The 25,877-nt window shown below is 38.0% G+C and overlaps 1 protein-coding gene across 8 annotated transcripts in view; it reads right to left on the bottom strand.

The window, feature by feature from the left end:
- SGK3 (serum/glucocorticoid regulated kinase family member 3) overlaps positions 1 to 25,877 on the bottom strand; it is a 180,820-nt gene that overhangs the window by 50,751 nt on the left and 104,192 nt on the right. For 6 of the 8 annotated variants that reach the window (XM_077876729.1, XM_077876726.1, XM_077876730.1 and 3 more), the window contains exons 2-5: positions 21,456 to 21,668; positions 14,807 to 14,890; positions 9,702 to 9,774; positions 80 to 155 (exon numbers count right to left, since the gene is read on the bottom strand). In XM_077876729.1, the coding sequence (XP_077732855.1) occupies positions 80 to 155; positions 9,702 to 9,774; positions 14,807 to 14,890; positions 21,456 to 21,533 (311 nt within the window). In that variant the 5' untranslated portion in view covers positions 21,534 to 21,668. The remainder of the gene's footprint in view (positions 1 to 79; positions 156 to 9,701; positions 9,775 to 14,806; positions 14,891 to 21,455; positions 21,669 to 25,877) is intronic. The other 2 variants (XM_077876733.1, XM_077876734.1) reach the window with 1 other exon arrangement.

The following is a 25,877-nucleotide window of genomic DNA, read 5'->3' on the forward strand; positions in this document are numbered from 1 at the left end:
AAATCTATTATCAGTAGCATATTCAATATTCTTAGATTTGGTTTCAGTACCTCTTCAAAACACAATGAAAATTACTTACTGGTTGTAAAGTTCTGGATACCTAACTAAGTTCTGAATGAATTCATTCAGTCCTGCTCTTCTTTGTTTAATAAAATCTGTTAAGAGAGACATAAACTATTAGGATTACTTATGTCAGACTATGTGTAATTATCATTAATATAGCTATGTAAGAATAGACAACCAAAAGACAGTGAAGTTTGATCGATAAGCTATTTCTTAATTCATGTTTCTTGATGTACAATAAGAAATACTTAGAAATATATTTTTAAATCTATAAGTACGATTATAGAATTAAAATCAAGCAGAAAACATTTCTCCCAAAAGAAAATTCTCCAAAGAAATGCCCATTTTAGGTTCTAAACAGACTCACTACAAAATCTGGAGAGGTGTCTTGCTTTGTCCTACTTCTCAAGTACTATCAGGTAATGAATAAAAATTAACACTATGACACTAGTGATGGAAAATTACACTAATTAAAAAAAAAAAAAAAAAAACACCAAAAATTACCAGAAATCCTTACAACTGGGGAATGGTGTTTAATGGTTAATTGAATATCACCAAAACTCGCAGCTAAAAAACTCCCTCTGCTAAATACGATGGAACAATTTTCTAAAGAACAATTGTCCAGCAGCTTCCAAGTGTTCTGACTATTAATAATTAAGGATCATGCATCAGCAGGTTAGCAATAAAGGTCAACCCAAAGGATTCCTGGAAATCAAAAACTTTGTGTCTTATTTGTGCTACCTACTAGTTATTAAAAATCTACTGCATGTCTCAATAAAAATCTATAAACAATATTCAACTCAAGAATGAGTTTTGGCTTAGGAAAATGATTTTTACTCAATAAAGGTTTTAATGTACAATGTCTGTCACCAAAATTATGTTTTTTTCCTAGTCACATTTTCTATTTCTTAAATGTAAGGTATGGCTATAAAAGAACAAATGTAAATTAGATTTGGTCTCTTGGATCCAGATCTAAGTTTTTTCTTGTTCAACTGTGAATTTCTTGAATAATTTCAGGAAGATATCTTATAAAACTCCTGCAAGGGCATTCTTAGTATTCACCACAGAGTAAAGCATATGTGAGGTTTACATTAGAAACTACACTTGAAACATAGTTATTTTTCAGGAACTGAATTCAGTAAATAACATATGAGAGAAAACTAAGATGAATGACATTTGAGATCATTTAGAGAAAATCTAATGATTATAGGAATGCAGCTTTAACCTGTTCTGTGGATATTTACTAAAGGTACATTTTACATTGGGAGATCAATTGTGAGAATAAGTTTCTTTCTTTACTGAGCTACAGCCCCATGCTGCAATAAGTACTACTAGACTTTCCATTTCATTGCTGACTTCACAGTTTTTGAAAGTCCTATGGAAAGCCTGACATAAGAAGAGAAAGAAATCAGTAATGAAAAAAGAAGTCCTAGTACTCAGAGTTTACGGGAAATTCCAAGCTTAATTTTTAGATCAACATTAAGCATGCAAATATCTTTTTTTTTTTTTTTGTATATTTTATTATTGGAGTTCGATTTGCCAACATACAGCGTAACACCCAGTGCTCGTTCCATCAAGTGCCCCCCCTCAGTGCCCGTCACCCAGTCACCCCATTCCCCTGCCCACTCCCCCTTCCACCACCCCTTGTTCGTTTCCCAGAGTTAGGGGTCTCTCATGTGCTGTCACCCTCACTGATATTTCCCATTTTCTCTCCTTTCCCTTTTATTCCCCCCCCCCCTTTTTTTTAAGATTTTATTTGTTTATTCATGAGAGACACAGAGAGGCAGAGGCACGGCAGAGGGAGAAGCAGGCTCTATGCAGGGAGCCAGACGTGGGACTCGAAATCCCGGGTCTCCAGGATCACAACCTGGGCTGAAGGCGGCACTAAACCGTTGAGCCACCCAGGCTTCCCCCTTTATTCCCTTTCACTATTTTTTATATTCCCCAAATGAATGAAACCATGTAATGTTTGTCCTTCTCCGACTGACTTACTTCACTAAGCATTAATACCCTCCAGTTCTATCCACGTTGAAGCAAATGGTGGGTATTTGTCGTTTCTAATGGCTGAGTAATATTCCATTGTACATATGGACATCTTCTTTATCCATTCATCTTTCAATGGACATTTAGGCTCCTTCCAGAGTTTGGCTATTGTGGACATTGCTGCTATAAACATTGGGGTGCAGGTGTTCTGCTGTTTCACTGCATCTGTATCTTTGGGGTAAATCCCCAGTAGTGCAATTGCTGGGTCATAGGGTAGTTCTATTTTTAACTCTTTGAGGAACCTCCACACAGTTTTCCAGAGTGGCTGCACCAGTTCACATTCCCACCAACAGTGCAAGAGGGTTCCCCTTTCTCCACATCCTCTCTAACATTTGTTGTTTCCTGTCTTGTTAATTTTCACCATTCTGACTGGGGTGACAGCATGCAAATATCTTTAAAAATTCCAGGTAAGACTAAAATAGATACAAGCCCATTACTGGGTAAGTCCCAAGAATTTGTATAAAGCTGACATACTATCTTTAGGAATTATAGTTGAAGATATATTATATATAGGCTTGTGCACAGTAGTTGGGGAGGCAGAGGGAGAGGGAGAAAGAGAATCCCAAGAGGCTCTGCGCTCTGCAGGGAGATGATCTCCTGACCCTAAAGTCACAACTGGAGCTGAAATAAATAGTCCAATGTTTAACCAACTGAGCCACCCAGGAGCCCCTGGAGAGGTATATTCTTAAAAAGCTTTCCAATTAAGAACTTATGTGAATGTATCTGTTGTAATTCAAAAGAAATTTCAATTAGAGGCTGAAAAGAAATCAATGCTTAGATAAGAAAATAAAAGCTTTAGTCTCCAGAGTATGTAGGAAATTGACCCACACAGATTTATCTGTCATTTCATAGCTTCAAGAAAAATCAGGGTAGCCCAGGTGGCTCAGGAGTTTAGCGGCGCCTTGAGCCCAGGGCTTGATCCTGGAGACCCGGGATTGAGTCCTGTGTCGGGCTCCCTGCATGGAGCCTGCTTCTCCCTCTGCCTGTGTCTCTGCCTCTCTCTCTGTCTCTCATGAATAAATAAATGAAAAAGAAAGAAAGAAAGGAAGGAAGGAAGGAAGGAAGGAAGGAAGGAAGGAAGGAAGGAAGAAAGGAAAGAAAGAAAGAAAGAAAGAAAGAAAGAAAGAAAGAAAGAAAGAAAGAAAGAAAGAAAGAAAGAAAGAAAGAAAGAAAAGGAAAGGAGAAAGAAAAGAAAGATCAACCAAGAGGACACAATCTCCAATACTGTGGGACAGGGGGGGAAAAATCATCAAACTCTGATGTAAGGGGACCTTGGGTTTTAACTAGGCCAACCAGTGGTGGACAAAGTGCCTGATTATATTCATTATCAAAGGGTATTTAGAGCTCTTGGGGACCACAGAGTTTTTTTTTTTTTTTTTTTTTTTTTTTTAGTCCTAATCCACACCTTTCTGGTTAGGAAACAAGGTTAAGATTTTTGTAATGTTCCAAACAAGTAATTTTTTTTTAAGATTTTATTTATTTATTCATGAGAGAGAGAGAGAGAGAGAGAGGCAGAGACACAGGCAGAAGGAGAAGCAGGCTCCCTACAGGGAGCCTGATGTGGGACTGGATCCCAGGACCCAGGGATCACGCCCTGAGCCAAAGGCAGATGCTCAACCACGGAGCCACCCAGGAGCCCCCAAACAAGTAATTTTAAATTGTGTATTTTGTTTTTAAAGGTACCATGCATAAATCGGACAATAGAGTAAAGTGAAAACAGAAACCAACCAACTTGGATTAATGTAATTCTGCTATATATTAGCTGTGTGGCTGGTCTTTACTAAGTTTCTATTTTCCTCATGCATGAAACAGAGGTAAAAGAGCTACTTTATAGTTAGGAAATCAAATAATAGCACAGCTATTATCATTACTACTGCTACTATGATTATATTACTGTATTATTACTATAGATATTGTATTATTATATACTAATACTGTAACATTAACAGCATTTTAAAAAACTGCCTGCTACAGGGAAATAATACTGGAATCAGAGTCTAAGATGTAACTGAGTCTTACTTGTGCCACTGCCTACCTTGTTTTATAACCACAAACTCCTCTTTATTTTTTTTTAATACAAACTCCTCTTTAATTTGTCAAATAGGGGATAGAATTAGATGATCTATAAGCTCTCTTTCCAGTTATACCATTTCATGTCTCAAAATAGAAGTCACCCAAAAAAGAAAAAAAAAAAAGAGACTAAGACTGGTTAACAAAATAATGTACATAATTCAGAATCCTTAACTATTTGAAAATTTAAGGTCTATGAGAAGTGATTTTTAAAATCTTCAGACTAATATTAAGTAGACTTTCCAAAATGAGTGACTAGTTGAAGATGGCATGCATGCATTCATTTGTTCACGAATCACCTATCAGACAGTTGCCTTGTACAAGGCACTGGAAATACAAAATGTTTAATTAAGACATGGCACCTATTCTCAAGAAGGTCCAATTCTAGAGGAAGACAAATTTAAATAAATCACTACACTCAGGCATACCAAAGGAACTGAGAGAATCCACAAACTGCTATGAGGGCAAAGAAGAGGCTCCCAACCCCACCTAGGGACTAGCACTTAAGAAAAATTTCCCAAGGCTATGGTACCTACACCAAGTCTTATGAAGAACTAGATGGGTACGACACCTAGGCCTCAAAAGAACTCAAAGATTAGAATAATGGGCAGTTGTCTTATTTTGTACAAACCTATTTCTCTTCAATTAGTAAGGGTTAAAAGTGAGAAATAAAAGTGGTTTCTGCATAAGCTGTTAATTATGCCTTTAAAAAATATTTTATCTAGAGCCTAACACAAGTGTAATGAAAGCTACTTAATTGATGTGTTTATGAATGGATAAATACTGAGCAATTATATATTCTAACATTCATAGTCTCTTAATTTTATATGTCCTCTTCTTGCACCCTATGATGCATATGCATATGATGCACCCTGATTTTGTTACTATGTACTCTTATTTTTGAATAATTAATTTTAACTATTGTTTTTTTAACTTCAGAAAAACAGTAACATATATGTATTGATCTCAGGATCCTATTGGCAAAAGGCTTGATATTAAACCATTTATAATATAAAAATTATAGCCATCTCTGTGTACTCTACAGATTCTTAAATTCAAAATTTTAACTTTGAATTTTAACTTTGAAAGTATATTCAAAATTACTTTAACTTTTTAAAATTTTAACTTTGAAAAGTATAGGAAGAAATAACCCTTAAAATATACCTTCAGGCATGTAAAACTTATCTTGCAGAGGTTGCTAACCACCAGAATAAAGAAATGAAAACAGGAAAATGGAGACATGCTCTTAAACTACAACATAAGAACCCAGGTATGTCCGGAAAAGCTCTGCACAATAGCTGTCAGGCATGAGATAAGTTAAAAGGGCAAATTCTTTCTTCATGCTCTAACTGTCCCATCTTTAGCCAGTGAAAGCCCCATCAATTAAGCTTGTGTGTTCTTTTGATAAAGCCTTGGTAATCCTGTATGGCTTCATCGCTTTCAGGCAAGATGTGCTAAGACCATCTTGTACATTTCTTGCCCGGGACCTGGAAGTACTGTTTTCCCATGGAACTCTGGTTGCTTTATGGGGGAAACAGTATTTGGAAAAGACAACCTGGAGGCTATGAATGTTCACTACTGCTTGTTATAGTTTTTAGGTATTTCCAAAGGACAGAGCTAGGAAATACGTGCTATTTTTAGAGAAAAATAAATCATGATTTCATACTGTAGTCCCAAATTAAGTTAAAACTTAGAGGATTTTTACTTAAAATCTCTTTGACTTTATTTTTCTATCTCTTTCCTCTTCTGCTTAAAACTTTGGTTCCCAAGACAGTAACATGAATACAAAATAACTCCATATTATAATGGTAAGACTGGCTGAATGTAGTATTGTAAGACTGTTGAATGTAGTGCAAAAATTTTTTTGTGCATGTTTTTGTCCTTAGCATATATCCCATGAGGAATATATAGTCAAAATTCCATATTCTGAAGTCATTTAAAATAATTATTATTAAAAAATAAAATAAAATAATTATTATTATTCTCCCTGTGTTTACACTATCAATCAAAATAGGGTTTTTTCCTTCAGTTTAACTGTTAGAGATTGCTTTATTACTGAATTTTACTTTTGTTTTTAAATATTTTAAAATATGCACATAGTTCCAAAGTCAAAGCTATAAACAAGACTTATCCAGGAACATCTAACTTCTTTCTCTTTTGCCTCCTCCCACTGGCCTCTCCCTCCTCAGTTCTTAGTTTTTCAGTTTATTATTCCGTTATTTAATTCTGAATCCCCATAACCTTTACTACACAAAAAAGATACACTATATACATCTGCACCTTGTTTTTTCTTTTTTTTTTTTTGCACCTTGTTTTTTCTAATGTATTTTGGAGAACACTCTACTGCAATGTACAATAAAGCCTTGCTTGTTCCCTTTTAAAGCTGCATCATATCCCAAGGTTGGAAGGTATTTCAGTTGCTTTTGCTATTAAAAACGAACAGTTTTGTTTTTTGTTTTTTGTTTTGTTTTGTTTTTTTTAATTTTTATTTATTTATGATAGTCTCACAGAGAGAGAGAGAGAGGCAGAGACACAGGCAGAGGGAGAAGCAGGCTCCATGCACCGGGAGCCCAATGTGGGATTCGATCCCGGGTCTCCAGGATCGCGCCCTGGGCCAAAGGCAGGCACCAAACCGCTGCACCACCCAGGGATCCCAAAAACGAACAGTTTTGTATGCACATCATTTCATATGCAGTTTATCTATGGCACAAACTCCTTGAAATGTGATTTCTTGGTCATAGTGAGATGTACATAGAGCTTTGCTAAATATTACCCAATTCCTTTCTTTATGGCTTAGACCACTTTGCATTCCCACTAGCAAAATATGTCTGTTCCCCCAAATTCTAATCAAATAAGCACTGTCACTCTGCTTTTTTTTTTTTTTTTTTTTTTTTTTTTGAGTATGGCTTAGATTTGATCTCTCAATAAAGTTTTCCAAGATCTCTGTGACATATGGTCTATTACACTGTTGCCAAATCATATACAATATGCTCAGGATGGGTTTCAAATTGTTCTTCAATAAAAATATATTTTGTTTAGTATCAAATAATTAATTTACCAAAATGTATACACCACAGGGCATTCTGTCTGGAATTTTGCCTTAAAGAAGTTGCAGGCTTTAATCTCTTTGTCTTCTTCCCGAGAAAAAAATGAAAGGATCCTGTCATTAGGGTTTAACTTAGGGCTCTCTAGAACACCAGCCTGAGTTTAAGTCTCTATTATCAGCAACACACAGTACGATTCCTCTCATGTCTTTTCTGTCACTTCACAGTAATTCATTCGGTTGTTCACTGAGGCCTGACACCTCACTTATCTCTCTCTCTTCCCTCTTCCCCCGTTTACCTAAGCAATCACCAATATTTCTTTTCTTTTCTTTTTCATTTTAAAAATTTTATTTGAGAGAGAGTACAAGAAGGGAGTAGGGCAGAGGGGGAGGAGGAAGCAGAGTCCCTGCTGAGCAGGAAACCCTATAAGGGGCTCAATCTGCTAAAGGCAGACACTTAACCAACTGAGCCACCCTGTTGCCCCAATCACCAAGATTTCTTAACAGATTTTTCCTTAAAAGAGTTTCTGTATATTGCTCCCTTTTTAGCCAATTTCCCCTTGAGTCCTCATTCTGATTATCCAATGTGAGGACTACAGAATATTCCCTTACCCAATGTCCCAGTCTCTATCCTGTCTCTTCTCTCTGTGCCTACAGTACATCATACACTGTTGGTTTCACATCATGTTTCACACTCACTTTACCTAACTAACTCTAGGACCCACATGTTGCCTATGATTATATTTTTCAACCTATGCTCCACAGATACACTTTATTGCTGTACCAACAAAGCAGCTCCATTTTTAACTGTTCTACACATGACATTTTCTGCAAAAGATTTCACTGGGAAAAAAAGCATTCTGCAGCTAAAAACAAAATGAGAACAAAGGTGCTGGCCTACAGAATCAATTCTGTCGAACACCCAATCTGGCTTTGTTGTGGCAACTCAGTCTTCTCTTCGTCCTCTCTTTTTTTCTTTTTATTTGCTTCTCTTTATGAATGAATTTATGTATTCAAGTAGTATTTATTGAAAACCTAAGATCTACCAAGATAAATCAATAAAAAAGACAAATACCAGCATTCATAAAATCTACAGCCAGATGAGACAGACTGGCAATGACAATGAAATATGCTAAATTCTCTCAAGAGAAAAAATTCTACACATAATAAGGGAAGTGAGAACCCTCTCCAATCCTGAAGTTCACAAAGTGTAAAAGAATAAAGAGTGTCCAGTACGGAGGGCTATAGGGGATGATCCAGTAGTCTCTCAGGGAAAACACTAAGTTTAATTAAAGAAGAATGTAAAAGAAATATGAAAATGTTGGAGGATAAAGAGAATTTGTTCATTGTGGACAGAATTTCACAGGGCACAGTGAAAAGCTTTGAGAGGGAAAGAAATGATATAAGGCTAAGTTGAGGGCAGCCCCGGTGGCGCAGCGGTTTAGCACCGCCTGCAGCCCAGGGCGTGATCCTGGAGACCCGGGATCAAGTCCCACATCAGGCTCCTTGCATGGTGCCCGCTTCTCCCTCTGCCTGTGTCTCTGCCTCTCTCTCTAGCTGTGTCTCTATGAATAAATAAATAAAATCTTAAAAAAAAAAAAAAGAGGCTAAGTTGAAGGGAGAACATATAGTCAGGATAAGTGATGTGAGAAGTTCTATCTTGAGTAGAGACCCAAAAAAAGCAGACATGTAAGGAATCATAGGTTTAATGGGTTACGTAGGTTACCTCTTACAGAGATGAGACAGATGATGAGGGTGGATGGCACTCTAGCTCATCAGGATTCATCTGTGGCACAGACAGATGACTTTTCTCATCTGCATAAGGAGATTATCTGGTGGATGAGAAGACTTAAGTCTCTCTGTATGTAGCCATTTGTGACCTGAATTGATACTATAGATTCTAGTGAAAAAAGTTCCAGGCTTGAGCCTTCAGACATACAGTTCTAGACTCCTGAGAGCCTATGTGTCATTAGGCTCCCAAAGGGTGAACAATAGGACATTTTCTTAGTATGCCATTCAGAGGTCTACGGGGTGCTATGTATACAGTATAAATTTTATAAATATTCTGGAAGAAACAAATAATATCCTTCATGGTAGAAAGTATCCCAAATTATCCTTAATGACCAATTAATTTATCTGAATCCAGACTGCTTGAATTTTACATCTCAATCTGACACTAGCTGGGACCCTGGGCAAATCAATTAACCTAAATGTGCCTCAGTTTCTTTATCTATAAAACAATAATGACAAGAATACCTACTTCAAAGGGTTTTTGTGAGGACTGAATGAATTAAAACATGTCAAGTGTTTAAAACAATGCCTGGTACACAGCAAACCCCTTCTTGGGCATTATTTTCATAGAACATGAGATCATTAGATTTGTGAGGCCTTTTACTACTTACTAAACAGCACAATGCGTACATTAACTACTTCTTCAAACTTCAACCATCACTTACAGCTGGTCTATGAAGATATTGCTTACCTGGATCAAAATTATCACCAAATATTCTCTTGGCAGGGATCTTCAGGGCCATAGCAGGAAATTGTTTCTTTAACTAGAGGATTAAAAAATAACATTAAATGAACTTAATTTTCTAAGTCTTCTAGTTATATATGTACCAAAACAAATTATAATGTGATTTTCAAGAAAACCCATCATAACACATATGTTTAGGTGTATATGATCAAATACATACTATATTAAATTATAGCAATAAAATCATAGCCTGACTAATCATCCTTTTTTTTTTTTAAGATTTTTATTTTATTCATTCATGAGAGACACAGAGAGAGAGGCAGAGACACAGGCAGAGGGAGAAGCAGGCTCCACGCAGGGAGCCCGACACAGGACTGGATCCCGGGTCTCCAGGATCACACCCTGGGCTGAAGGTGGCACTAAACCGCTGAGCTACCAGAGCTGCCCTAATCATCTTATTTTGTCCCAATAGAACATTTAGTATCTTTGTGACCCTGCATAAGTTACTTAACATCTCTGTGCTTCAGTTTTCTTGTCTGTAAAATGGAGATTATTTTAGCACTTAGATGAGAATCTGGAGTATAAGCTTTGAATACATGTTACCACTTATTACCTCAAGAGAAGCTGTGATCTTTGTGTTCTTTCTATATGAACAGACTGATCATTGTTTTTTTTGTTTTTTTTTAAGATTTTATTTATTTATTCACGAGAGACACAGATTGAGAGAGAGGCAGAGACACAGGCAGAGGGAGAAGCAGGCTCCATGCAAGGAGCCCGATGTGGGACTGGATCCCGGGACTCCAGGATCACGCCTTGGGCCAAAGGCAGGCGCCAAACCGCTGAGCCACCCAGGGATCCCTGACCATTGTTTTCTAAGAAAGCTGACGAATTTTGCTTCCAAAACCCTCTGCTCTAGTCTACCCCTTATTAATATTTTAATACATTATTTTATCAGATTTGCTTATCCCTAGACAAAGAACTTGGCTCTGAAGACATTAAATTTGGGGCAGTAAAGTCATTAATGGGTTAATGCTTATTTTTATTATAAGCTTGATGTCAAAGAAACCACACACACACACACACACACACACACACACACGCAAACTATATATCCAACTACCAACTGTCAGGAAATACAAAGAATAGAAGAATGTATTAATCACTCTACACCATGAGTATGTGGTCAGCAAAACCCAGACCAAAGAATCTGTAGAGAAATGACCCTGCTTTTTCAACAAAAAATTGTAAAGGAAAGAAAAGAAAGGGGAAGGGGGAAACTTTGCGACATAAAGTCACTTCATAGATTTATCAACCAGTCATATAAACACACAAATATTTGATATTAAAATGTTACTGCTATTTTTAGATGTGATAATAAATACTCTCTATGTGTATTTTTAAAGAACTTTTATCTTTTTAGAGATGTGTACTAAAGTATTTACAGATAAAATGATATGAAGTCTAAAATTTGCTTCAAAATTACAGTGGGCTGGCTAAGGAGGGAGCTGAAACAAGAATGGCCATGTATCTGGAATTGTGGCAGCTGGATGGTAAATTAGATTATTTTCTATGTTTGTACTACTCTGTTTCTGTATATGTGCAACAATTTCTACAATTAAAAATTTTCAAATGCAAACTATACTCATAAAAATACATTTATATGGATAATAGTGTCTACAGACTGGATATTTTTTGTTTTTTCTTTTACTCTAAAAGGAGCACAGAGGAAGAACCTATGTTTTCAAACTTAGGGAAATCCAAGCCAGGTTTAACCTCACTTCTGTGGTTTCATAGAACACAACTGATACTGTTCCCCTGGTTTTTGCTCTGTCCCTCACCACAGGAGACAGAATTAGTACTTACAGAAAAAGAAGCAGACAGAGAAAATGAAGAAATAAGAAAAAGAGGAAAAAAGGAAGAGAAATACAGGAAAAATGAGGGGGAAGGATAATAAAAATTCAACTATATATTAAGAAAAAATTTCTGCAAAAAGCATAAGATGGAATATTTGATAGAAAAAGAAAATGAAAGTGATCATGGTGCAAGAGGGTAGGGTACCCCAAAACAAACCATTCTACTTTACCTTTATACTTAGAGATACTCAAATATTAACACCCTATCTAATTAATCTCTAGCTAGCTATTTATTTATAGATTTATTTAGTTATTTAGTTATTTGAGAGACAGAAAGAGTGAGTACATGCACAAGTGGGCAGGGGGAGGCAGGGAGAGGCAGGGGGAGAGGGAGAAGCAGGCTCCTCCCTGAGCAGGAAGCTCAATGCTGGGCTTGATTCCAGAACTCCAGGTTCATGACTTAAGCTGAAGGCAGACGCCTAACCAACTGAGACACCTAGGCACCCAGACATCCCTAATCTCTAGCTATTTAAATCATGAAACCATCATTAACATGAGGATGGCTTTTCACTCAAGCAAGATCTCCACATTGCCAAGTTTTTAGATGACATCCCCTTCATTCCTCCTTCTTATAAACAGCTCTACAGAAGGAAATGTTTAGAAGGTAAATCTGGCTCATTTAATCTTTTTAAGCAAAATACAAAAAGAAATTTCAGCTTTTCAGTTATTAATAGTTCACTGAACAAAATTTAATCTTATTTCTCTAAGAAGTTCATATAAACTGTCTCTATGCATGTGTTATAGTACCATCATGATAACTATGATCAAACCTGTACAATTCTCAAAAAGTGCTAATCATGTATATAAATGTATCCAAGAATTTCAAATAGAGTTGGCAATTCAACCCTTACCCAGCCTCTAATATAAACTTTTTTTTTTCAATATAAACTATTTTTTAAAAATCACTCAACATTATAGGGGAGTCTGGGTCAATTAAGCATCCAACTCTTGATCTCAGCTCAGGTCTTGATCTCGGGGTCGTGAGTCTGAGCCCCATGTTGGGCTCCACACAAGGTATGGAGCCTACATAAAAATAAATAAGTAAATTTAAAAAAATCATTCAACATTACAGAATATATTCTCATGTACAAATTCTTTTTGGCTATTATTATATTTCAAAAGTGTGACTTTACTTACAGTCAAAAAAAGACTGTCTCAATATCCTTTGATTAAGCAATTTAAAAATATGTATTAAGTTACATATGCATTAAAGAAAAATTAAAGAACAGAAGAAAATACAGTAAAAATACTACAGTTATCCCTAAGTAGTAAAATATTATGGGTGATTTTTAAATTTAAACACTTTTATTTTCCTCCATACTCCAGATTTTCTAGAATACATATTAATTTTACATAGAAAAAATGGCCATCTAAAAAACTGCAGTATTATTTTAAAAGTTCAATTTTAACTTGCAAAGCATTTGAATATTATTTGGAAGAAAAACAGACACAGTGAAATGCTAAATAGAAATGAATCAGAAGCCTTACTTTTGTGCATTAGCAAAACATGGAATGTTGTACAGCTACAAATCTGATTAATTCTGGCCCATTTTACGAAATAACTTATCTCTTAACTGAGGTATGCTTAACTTCCTCCATATTTAAAGTATCTTACAAATGGTGAGTCACAGACTTATATCTATTTAACCCTATTTTTAAGGTCAAGATACAGGATTAAGAAAATTGAAAAAAATTATCTTCTTAAATATGAAACAATTTTTTTCTGAGGGATGCATGGTAATCTGCCATTTATTAAATAATGACATAAGGATATTCATATTTATTCTTAGGGCAGAAAAAATTTAAATTTGGGATTTGAAGCATAATTACTTTTTTTCTTAACTGAAGTAAAGCTTGAATCCAGAGCTCTCTTAATAATCTGAGGTCTATAATGACCAACACAGATGGTGTTCTTTGTCCTCCTAGGTATATGTGACTAATACATGCACAACACTGAACAATAATACACAAACACTGGTCACTGTATAGAATTGACCCGATGTGTTTCAATAACCATGGTGCTCTTGCTTCTTACTTTAGACAGTATTTGTAATTCCAAACACTGGATTAAAATTAACATTTAATATGTGAATTTTGAATATATAAGAGTAGGTTTTACAAATTTAAATAATTAATGACCCCTTACTTATCACCCCCCACCCTCCAGTAACTGTCAGAACTTACAAAAGTCCGTATTCATTTTAGTTGAGTTGGTTACTTAAAATCGAGAACCAAAGACTTAACTCTAACCAAAAATGAAACTATGGAAGGAAGGTAAGCTTTTAACAAACATTTAGATCTAAATCTAGTTGCTGGGCAATTTAACCAGAAATAACATGATGACTAACAATTATTAGAGAGGCAGCAGAAAGAATTTATTTCTAATATTCTGACATTAAATGTATTTTAAGTTGCACGTCTAGGGATCCCTGGGTGGCGCAGAGGTTTAGCACCTGCCTTTGGCCCAGGGCGTGATCCTGGAGACCCGGGATCGAATCCCATGTCAGGCTCCCTGCATGGAGCCTACTTCTCCCTCTGCCTGTGTCTCTGCCTCTCTCTCTCTCTCTCTCTCTCTCTCTCTGTGTGACTATCATGAATAAATAAATAAAATCTTAAAAAACAAAATAAGTTGCACATCTAGTGTTTGTATCTTTAAGAGTTTACTTGGAAAGAGGATTGTTATCCTCTCTCTACCCTTTTTTGTAGGAATTCCAAAGTTAGGATGCTTCTGAAGACTCTGTTACTCTTTTCTGCTTATATATATAAGTAGAAATATTTAATCACTCAAAGAAATCTTTTTTGGGGTGCCTGGGTGGCTCAGTTGGTTAAGCATCTGCCTTCAGCTGAGGTCATGGTCTCAGTGTCCTGGGATTGAGCCCCGCCTCAGGTTTCCTGCTCAGTGGGGAGTCTGCTTCTCCTCCCTCTGTCCCTCCCCTGCTCAAGCATGTGTGCTCTCTCTCTCCCAAATAAATAAATAAATAAAATCTTAAAAAAAAAATGAAATCTCTCTTATTTGCAAGTTTTCTCAGGTGTTTTATTCTTTTTTTTTAAGTTTTATTTAAGTAGTCTCTATACCTAATATAGGTCTTGAACTTAAAATCCTAAGATCAAGAGTTGCACACTCTTCCAACTGAGCCAGCCAGACACCCTCAGGTGTCTTGTTTTAAATAAAAATCCTGCAGACTGACATTTACTTACAGTATTGTAAAGCTTATCAAACTCCGCATATCTCCTGAAGACAAACCACTCACTCCTACCCACTGAGACCAGAACTTTATAAACCTGTGGAAATAAAAAACAGTATAATAAAACTTGATTGCAAAAAAAAAAAAATTCATTAGCGATTTAATAGGTGAATAATCTGTTTTTATTCTCATAAAATTGATACTAGACATTCATGTTTATACACGATTCTCTAAAATACATAAGGATATCGGCTGAAAGACTTCTTGAAAGGAGATTTTTATATTTTTAGGAGACATTTCATTTTTAAAATGTTAAGAAATAGTTCCATATATTTCAAGAGAATAACACAACGAACACCTGTGAACTCATTCAGATGTTCTGAATTCTAACATTTTGCCACTTATTTCATACTTTTTCCCCCAAAATTACACAATAGATTGAATTGATGCCATTCTCCTTTCTTCCTCAGCAATAACCATTATCCTGAAATTATAAAGCATTTTCAAAAGGATGCCTAGCACATAGTAAAGACTCAGTTATTAGTTCTCTTTCCAGGTCATCTTGTACACAGTATTTTTCACACTAGGAATTTATCCTCAGACTTCCTATACTACCATCTTTCATGTGATTAATATTTTCATATATACATAACTCCATATAACCATAGTCAAGAACAAGTAAGAAGAACAAACATTACAACCCCTAGAATATACATGAGAAAATGATGGCCCAAAAAAAGCTGAAAAACTTGCCCAAATTCACAGACTTATGAGACTGAAATTTAAATCTTCTAACCCTTTATGTACTACAACCAGTATCAAATCAACAATTATAATACAGAATTCTCTTAATTCATCCCATCCCATATTCTCAGAGTATAATTCAACATAGCAATGTAGAGAAAAGAGTTTGGGACCCCAATGGTCTGTGTCATTTCTTTTTTTCTTTTTTAAAGATTTGAGAGAGAGAAAGAGAAAGAGAGAGAAGCACACAGAGTAGGGAGAGGCAGAGGGAGAGGGAGAGAGTCTTAAGCAGATGCTACACTGAGCAAGGAGCCCAATGAGGGGCTTGATCCCACAACCCTGAGATTATGACCTGAGCTGAAACCAAGAGTCAGACACTTAACCAACTGCAGGGGAAAGGGACAAATAATAACAATCCAGGTATTTGAGGAAAAACTCACTGATATATGATTTGGGTTAGGAATTATAGAGATAGGAATTGCTTTGGGGTTTACAATACAGTTGTCCACAGTCTACTAGACAACAGAGTAAACCAGGTTTATTTTTAGAAGATGGGCATACAACTATGTATAAACTATCCTTTCCCATAAAAGATTGAAAGCTACATTCACAAACTTATAGTTAGATAATATGGTGAAGCACCTCTCTGATACTGTATGTGATTATAACATACAAATTTTATAGCACTAGGTAAGATATGATCACATTAACAAATGCACATTGAGAATGTAAAGCCACAGTCCTCTGTGAGAGGAAGAATAAAGTCTCACCTGGAAGGGTCTTGGTATCAATCACCTGAGTTAAGTGATGAATTACTTACACTGAAAAAAAAGAGCACTCAGGCACTCTACATGAGCTACATGTGGTGGTGGGTGGTAATACGGCACTTCCAGTCTTAACCAAGAAGGCATCAAGTTGTCTTACAGGAAGCTATTGGATATATGATACCAGATTTGTTTGTAAGACGACACTACTCACAAGGAAAGAATGCAGAAGTAGAGGATAAAGCAGCTGGTCAAGGTGCCAATGAAGCTGTACCATCTAAGATTAGACTACAGATTTATCTCATAGAGTACTCAGGATCAGACAGGATCGGAAGCAGGACTGCTATCAAAGGATCAGAAACCTAAGTTTAGATGATTGCAAGCTTCTTCAGTTATTTATGCTGGCTTCCTAGTTGTGGTAAGGTGGCTTCCCGTGGTTACCCAAGTAGAGCCAAGACAAGAACCCACAAATGGGTTCCAGACTGAAGCAGCTCTGCTGCAAATATGTTTATAGGAACTAAGATAAAGCCACCTGAAGTTACTAATCAGCACTATGACTTATGAACAAGGGCCTATTTTTTTAAAAAGACTTTATTTATTTAGGAGAGAGAGCATGAGCAACCAGGAGGAGGGGCAGAGGAGAAGCACACTCCCTGCCAAGCAGGGAGCCCAATAAGGGGTTTGATCCCAGGACCCCACGATCACAACCTGAGCCAAATGCAGACACTTAACCAACTAAGCCATCCAGGTGCCTCCAGCAAGGGTTTATTAAGTCAGTTCTTTTTTTTTTTTTTTAATTTTTATTTATTCATGATAGTCACACAGATAGAGAGAGAGAGGCAGAGACACAGGCAGAGGGAGAAGCAGGCTCCATGCACCGGGAGCCCGACGTGGGACTTGATCCCAGGTCTCCAGGATCGCGCCCTGGGCCAAAGGCAGGCGGTAAACCGCTGCGCCACCCAGGGTTCCCTAAGTCAGTTCTAATAAAACACCAATAGGTAAAAACAAACTCTTCAAATTTTAAAAAACACTTTCATTTGCCAAAGAAGCACAAGAATTCACAGAAAGCAGTACAATGCTTATTACAATATAAAATTACTTGTTTTTTATTTTTTAAAAAGATTTTATTTATTTATTCATGAGAGACACAGAAAGAGAGAGAGAGGCAGAGACACAGGCAGAGGGAGAAGCAGGCTCCATGCAGGGACCCCAATATGGGACTCGATCCCAGGACTCCAGGATCACACCCTGGGCTAAAGGCAGGCGCTAAACCACTGAGCCACTCAGGGATCCCTACTTGTTTTTTTAAAAAAGATTTTATTTATTTAAGAGAGCACGCATGCACAAGCATGAGCAGGGGAAGGAGCAAAGGAAGCAAGCTCCCTGCCAAGTAGGGAGTCAGAAGTGGGGCTCGATCCCAGGACTCCAGGATCATGATCTGAGCCTGATGCTTAACCAACTTAGCCCCCTGGGAGCCCCAAAATTATGTTTTTTTTTTTTTTTAAGTATTTCCTTATTTCCTATCTTACCCTACCAGAATCTAAGTTCCTTGAGAGGAAAGGCTGTATCATTCTTGCTACCTACCATATCCCATGTCTAGAACAGTACCTACACGACACAGAAACTCAATGACAATCTGTGGAATGGATTAATGAAAGTATAATTGAAACTTGATTTAAGACATCATAGAAGGCAATGCATCTCTCTGTTAGAAGCTTCACAGTATAGAGCTATATAAAAGATAACTAGAGTACAAAAATACTAGCAAATAGCAAATAATACAACATCTATTTATGTTCCCAAGTATGACACAGGCATCTGGGACCTGCTGAAGCTCAACACAGAGTCTGTGTTGGGTAAGGTGGAGTCTGTGTTGACTAGAACTGAGGTTCTTTTTTTTTTTTTTTTTTTTTTTTAAGATTTAATTTATTTATTCATGAGACACACACAGAGAGAGGCAGAGACCTAGGCAGAGGGAGAAGCAGGCTCCTTGCAGAGAACCCGATGTGGGACTTGATCCTGGACCCCAGGACCACGCCCTGAGCCAAAGGCAGACGCTAAACCGCTGAGCCACCCAGGCGTCCCCTAGAACTGAGGTTCTTGAGGACTTCCCTGTAGCAATCAGTAACTAACATGTGAACTTAGTATTACTTTTCATTCAACATCAATTCAACAAATACTTTTTAATATCCATCTCTGTTCTGGGTACTGATAAAGCAATAGTGAGGGAAGTTCTTATTTCAAAGGCCCTTGCATTCTAGTCTATTCTAGTAATAAATAAATACAAAATGTGTCAGGTAGTGATAATGCTATTAAAAAATTAAATAGGGTAGGGGCACTTCAGTAGCTCAGTTAAGCATCTGACTCTTGATCTCAGCTCAGGTCTTGATCTCAGAGTTGTGAGTTCAAGCCCTGCACTGGACTCCATGCTAGGTGTGGAGCCTATACTAAAAAAAAACCAGGGGGATGCCTGGGTGGCTCAGTCGGTTAAGCATCCATCCGACTTGTTTTTTTTAAAGATTTTATTTATTATTTATGCATGAGAGACACAGAGAGAGAGAGAGAAAGAAAGGCAGAGACAGGCAGAGACACAGGCAGAGGGAGAAGCAGGCTCCATGCAGGGAGCCTGACGTGGGACTCGATGGAGGGCAGCGCCGGTGGCCCAGCAGTCTAGTGCCACCTTTGGCCCAGGGCGTGATCCTGGAGACCCAGGACTGAGTCCTGTGTTGGGCCCCCTGCATGGAACCTGCTTCTCCCTCTGCCTGTGTCTCTGCCTCTCTCTCTCTCTCTCTCTCTCATGAATAAATAAAATATTTAAAAATTAATTAATTAATTAATTAAAATAAGAAAAAGATTAAAAAAGGTAAGCAGGACAGAGAGTGAAAACAGTAGGATGGGGTGTTAAGATACTATTTTATAAAGTATGGTCAGAAAAAGCCTCTCTACAAAGGCAACATTTGATAATCTGAAGCAAGGAAATGAATAAGGTGATCTGGAGAGGGCCTTTGAGTATGCAGGGGACAGCTGTGGGACAGGTGAGTAAGAGTGACGTTATAGGCTTCCCTGCACCTTTCACAAAAGTCAAAAAAATACCTCTACCAAGAAAAGTACATGGACAGTGAGATAACCCACTGCCTATATTTGCTATATTTGAACTTCCATTAAATTTGGCAAGAGCGGGCACCTGGGTAGTTCAGTGATTGAGCGTCTGCCTTTGGCTCAGGTCATGATCCTGAGGCCCTTGGACCAAGCCCCACATCAGGCTCCCCCCAGGAAGCCTGCTTCTCCCTCTGCCTGTGTCTCTACCATTATCTCTCTCTCATGAATAAATAAATAAAATCTTTTAAAAAAATTGATATGAGGCTATGCCCTTGAAGGAGAGAATGCTCAAAGGTAAAAAAATAATTAAAAAAAAAAAAAAAGAGAGAGGGAAGGAAAAAACCTTCACACACACTCCACTATTTTACTGAGGTATATGGACCTCTTGTTTACCATCGATGTGATGTTTCTAAGACTTCCTTATAAGATTATGGAATAAATGCACAATGCTTAAGATACTGCTGCAACAGACACTGAGCAGAGGCAAATGGCCAGATACAATGCAGTCTCTACTTTGGGCTTTGGTATAGGATATGGAGGTACATTTATTAAGAAACAGAGAACAGAGGACAGAAGAAGAGAGGTTATTTCCAGCTCCTTAACTGGGATTCTGGGAGAAAAGTGTCATTTGGGGCTCCAGCCCTACCTAGTTAAGAAGGGAGACTGGAGTGGTCAGACCAAAGGGTTCAGTTTAACTCCTCAATTTTCCATTGTGACATGAACTCTGAGTTGAAAGTCATTTGTCATGGGATGCACCTGGCAGGAGCCAGGAGATCCCCAAGTCAGAGGCTGAGGTAGACCACTTGAGTCAAGAGCAGTGAAAGCAATGGCAGAGCCTCAGTAGGGTCAACAGCCATCAAGAGCTAAGGAAAGCTGAGTCAGCAGTGAGTCACCACCACTGTGGCCAAGCCAATGAAGAACAGATCACAAATCAGTTGATCGACTGTAGATGCCAGCAATGAATGCCAACAAAATGTCCAGGGCTAGATCAGGTCAACCACAGCTGGCTGTCTGCCAGACCAGTCACTCTACACCCGGGACAGCAAAGATCTAGAGGGCTAACAAAAATACAAGAGCCTTCGGCAGGCTACCATGAAGTCAGTCACTGACTCAACAAAATACCATGAAAGGGGACACCTCTCTACCCATAAACTGCAACATCAAATTGGAGAAGTGTGTGTTCAAGTGGGAGAAAGAGAGCAGAATGAAGACAGCCCAAGCATTTTAACTTAAAGGAACTGCTTAAATTTTAGCTCGAAGTAAGTGTTATACAGAATTGGCTTAATTTCTTCATAGCATTCAGCAGGTGGGAGCTTACAAGGAAGAGCAGATCAGTTACAGACAAGATAACTGATACTGTTTCAGGGGGAGGAGGGCAGGCGATCTGGGAATGTACACACAAACAGGACTACTGGAACTAAATACAGCATGCTTCATTACACTAATTAGAGAAATGGCTACTCTCCAATAATAGTCACTGATACAATGATCCAGCAAACATTCATTGTCCTTATTCTTTATTGTTCTATAGTAGATACTACCGTGATAAAAAGTAAAATTAGAGATCGACTAATCTTGCCTTTCAGGTAAAAAAAAAAACCTTTCAGGTGGAAAAAAAAGATAAAATACTGGATTAAACATTTTTTAAAAACTGAGGTATAAAATGATTAATGTCATAAGAAAGATGCTGTGGAAATTACAAGACAGTCAGTGGTTCTTAATATGGGATCAATGACTTCTGGAGTCCATTAACCTGACAATGCATGCAAAATTGCAAGCATGTTTGTAGATCATTGTGTTTGCACATTTTCTGGTGAGAGGATCTATTAGGGTTCCAAAAGCTTCTCCAAGGGTAAACAGGGAAAAGTCTGAAAAGGAGACTATATTCTGTTACAGTACAAAGGGAAGACTGTGGAGGATATATCATTTGAAAGATAAGTAAGGTCTGGATATGTGGAAACATGGGGAGGATGTTCTGGTTAAGGAAGAACAAAAGGAGAAATGGAAATATTCTCTATTCCATTGTCCTCCATATGCTTTATATTACATACTTACAGTAAACCTCTTCTTCTTCTCTCTGTGTTCATCAGAGCTGGGAATGCTTACACTTGGGCAGCTTTCTTTGTAGTCCATGGTATAATCCCTTTGGGTTTATTGCCTCAAAAGGACACCAAAAAATGAGTCCGAAGAAATAGCAGAGGACAAACACAGCTAGCTAATCCAAAATATAAAACCTCTTGAGGTAATATTCAAATTCCATCATGCAACCTTAATGAACAGGAAAAAAAAAAAAGAAAAAAAACACGGATTAGCAAAAAAAATCTAAAAAAACCCAATGATTTGTCATTATTCACAGGACTCATTTTATGCTTATTCTGGGAGGAATTTACATTTGATCATATGTCTCAGCCCAGGTTAGAGATATAGTTTCTCTTATGTTTCTCTTAGCTAAATCACAATCAAACATGTGCATCCCATCTACCTTCTCTCGCTACTAAGAAATTCATATGGACTAACCCAACTTTCACCTAAAAGGGTTCTATTCTGTTAGATTTCAAGCAAGGTTTTTCAAAGTATGTTTTTCAACTTTTTTTTAAAGTTTATTCATTTAAGTAATCTCTACACCCAAGGTGGAGCTTGAACTCACAACCCTGAGATTAAGAGCTACGTACTCTTCCGACTGAGGCAGCCAGGCACCCCTAAAGTGTGTTTTTCAGACTTTTTGCATCAAGATGAGGTGAAGCCTGCTTCAGATTAGGATCCTATATAGTGGTAGGTAACTATTTACTTCCATTTTACATGTGAGGCAACTGAGACATGGAGATCTTAAATAAATTTGCCTATCCAGGATTTGAACCCAGGCTGTGTGGCTCCAGTCTGGACTCTTAAGCATTGTGCTATGCTATACATTCTAACAACTTTGGATAATTCTTCTGTACTGGACCCCTGATCAGAGATATTATAGATCTTCATAGAGAACAAATATAATTATGTTAATCTTATCATTCACCCAAGGACAAAGGGCTCAAAATGTCAAACTGAGGTCACTTCTGCTACACATATCAACCCAGACTCTCCACGGATACCAAATAACACCCATTAAGGAATTAGTTTGCCAGTTTCCCTGGTGACTAATTTTAGGAAGTCATTCTGAGAGATATAATAATTATAAATAAATTATATTCAAGTAATGATTTCAAATATCTATTAGGAGGCATTGAATATTCAGGTATAGTGAGTTTTAATCGATTAAAAGGGCACTTCCTTGGTTTAGCGCCGCCTTTGGCCCAGGAGATCCGGATCAAGTCCCACATCAGGCTCCCTGAATGGAGCCTGCTTCTCCCTCTGCCTGTGTCTTTGGCTTCGCGCGCGCTCTCTCTCTCTCTCTCTCTCTCTCTCTCTGTGTCTCTCCTGAATAAATAAATAAAATCTTAAAAAAAAAACAAAAAACTTCAAAATAAAAAAAAGGGTGCTTCCTTTGAGATTATTCAAAACCTACTTTTCTGGATTTGATGCTGGAAAGGCAGTCAAGAAAGACTTATACATAGTTGAATTAGCTGTCAAAAAAAACACAGAAATGTAACTGGCCTCCTCCTAAGCTCAGAGTGTCCCATAAAAGCAGCTAGCTTTTTCAGCTCCCCAGTAGACCAGCCACCTGATCAAAGTCTTGCCCTGCAGTCCCAGAGCTTTACTGCTAAAGAATCACAGCGGATGGAAATTAAGCAGATGAACTTGTCCAGGAATCCCAGCGGATGGAAATTAATGCAGATGAACTTGTCCAGGAATCCCAGACCCATATCAGCCCATTCTCCATCTGTGGCAGAAGTGACAAGAGGGTGAAAGTTACAGTGCTACACATTTCACACCTATCTCTTGAGAATGTGGGACCCAGAGGATGGTAGGCCTTATTGATACCGCATTATATATGAGCTTGACTGTCTATTTGTATCTTACTGTGCATGGTCCACAGGAACAGAACTAGAGGAGAACATGATGCCTTAGACCTTCTCTTTGGAAGGGACAATAAAATATGTCATTAAGTGGCAACAGGAATAGATGAGGAGGAAAGAGCTGGGAAGCAGGATAAGCGGTTTCATACAAGGTACCCAGGGGACATGAATAGTACACAATTAAGTATAGAGCCCAGCACTTATGGGGATGCCAATTCTTCACTGCCTATTCCCACCACCCTTCATTGCACCCTAACAGGAGTTAGCTCCCAAAGAACCCAGAAAGAAGTTCAAAGCTGACTCTAGAAAGGGACTGCCTTTATACCGAAAAATCTGCAGAATGTCAAAAATTTTTACCAGCAGGAGTCTGAGGAGCATATATGGGAGTACATTCAAAGGATGTTAGACCAAGGAGGACTAAATATGAGATTACTGTGATCCTATACATGGTGACAAGTATATCCTATCAATTTTTCTCCGGTCCTTCTCCAAGACCTACAGCCATTCATAAAGGTGACTGCCCACTGGGGAAAGAGAAATGTATAGCCTTTCCAAGGGTTATTAGACACTAGGTCTAAACTGACACTAATCCCGGGAGATCCAAAACATGGCTCACCAGTCAGAGGACCTATCTCATTCCAGAAAAGAGATGAGTGATGAAGTCAACCCTGATATCTCATGGTGGGTACAATGGGACAACAGGCCCATCCTGTGGTTATGTCCCAAGTCCTAAAATTTTTGTGCAAACGGGATATACTTAGGAATTGCCCAAGTCCCCGCAATGGTTCCCTCTCCTATGTCATAAAAGTCATATAGAACAAAGGGCCATGAAGAAGCCCTTGGAACTCTTCTCCTCTCCTCACTATGAAAGTAAACCAAAAGCTGTACCATATCCATGGGATAAGCTCAGAAATCAGTACTACTATCAAAAAACTTGAAGGATATAGCAGCACTGATTCCTGTTCTATCTCCTTTTAACTTGCCTGTTTACCTGGACCAAAGCCAGAAAGATCTTGGAACATGACAGCAGATTACTATGACTTTGATCAGATGGTGAGGCCAATCATGGCTGCACTTCTAAATGTGATCCTTCTTGCTGGAGAAAATGAGCATAACGTCTGATATCTGGTAGTAACTATTGACCTGGCAAATGTTTTCTTTTGTATCATCACCAATAAGGATAATACGATGCAATTTCCCAACTGCCTGAAATAGTAGTGCGTCTTCAATGTTTTACCTAAGGGCTATTTCTACACTGTCATAATATAGTCTGGAAAGACCTTGATCATCTCAGTATTCCAAAGATCACTACACTGGTTCATCACAGTTATGGCATTATGTTAACTGGATCTGGTGAACAAGAAGTAGCAAGCACTCCATACCTTTGTAAGATACACATACAGGCCAGAGGATGGAGGATAAAACCCATGGAAGTTAGGGATCTACCACATTGGTTGTTCCTATGGCTCCAGAGGACTGAGGCTGGATATCCCATCTAAAGTAAAACTGCCACACTTGGTACTATGTTCGCTAAGAAGGAGGTAACACAACTGGTGAGCTTCATATTTTGATATGCTGCTCTGACTTATATCCTGGGGAACCCATAAGGCTGCCAGTTTTTACTGGGGCCTGATTCAAGACAAGATTCTTCAGCAATAAAAGCTGCCCTGACTCTTGGGGCTATGCCTTAGCACACCCACTAGTACTACTAATGATACAGCAGGCAGGGATGGGGTAAGGGGCCCCTGACAAGCATCAAGAGAATAAGAGTTATGGACTCCTTAGGGTACTGTCAATAACTTTTGTCCATTTGGTTCTTGGCTTGCTACTAAGCTGAAGTAAAGATTATATACCTGCCCATGGGAAATCAAAGTCAAGAAACTGTGTATTAAAAACAGTCCATCATGAACAGTATTATCTGACCCACTGAATCATAAAACCAGACTGTACAAAAGCGTTCCACTTGATATGTTAAAAGCAAGACTAGGCCTGAGCAGTTCTGGAAGGCACAAGTAAACTACAGAACACCTGGTACTTGCAGCATCTTCCTTTTTAGCTCTCAACACATGCTCCCAGGGAGGATCCTATGACCAGTTAGCAGAGGAGAGAAAAGACATGTCCGATTATGAACAGACATGTATGGTATGTTAGTTCCAACCAGAAAGAAGACAATGTTGCCCTATTCACAGATGGTCCTGAAAGAGTGGTGAAGGGAAATCTTCCCAAAGTGGGCAGAATTCTGAGCAGTATATGTGGTGTCAGGAGAAATGCATGCCCAAGGTATATATCAATGCTGACCTGTGGCCAGTGGTTAATGGATGGCTCACTTGTAAAAGAGTTGGAAAGGACAAGATCCAATTGTTTTTTAAAGGGGAGAATATATTCCCATAAGTTGTACTTTCATCTTTTTCTTAATCAAATTTTTTAAAAGTTTAAAAGAGGGAGGGGTTTGCAGATGCATGTAGATGAACTTTTCAATACAGCACAGAATGTAAAAAACATTTGTGTCCTACATAAAAGCTCACTG

The sequence above is a fragment of the Canis aureus genome, chromosome 28, assembly GCF_053574225.1.
Source record: "Canis aureus isolate CA01 chromosome 28, VMU_Caureus_v.1.0, whole genome shotgun sequence".
In the NCBI taxonomy this organism is placed as follows: domain Eukaryota; kingdom Metazoa; phylum Chordata; class Mammalia; order Carnivora; family Canidae; genus Canis; species Canis aureus.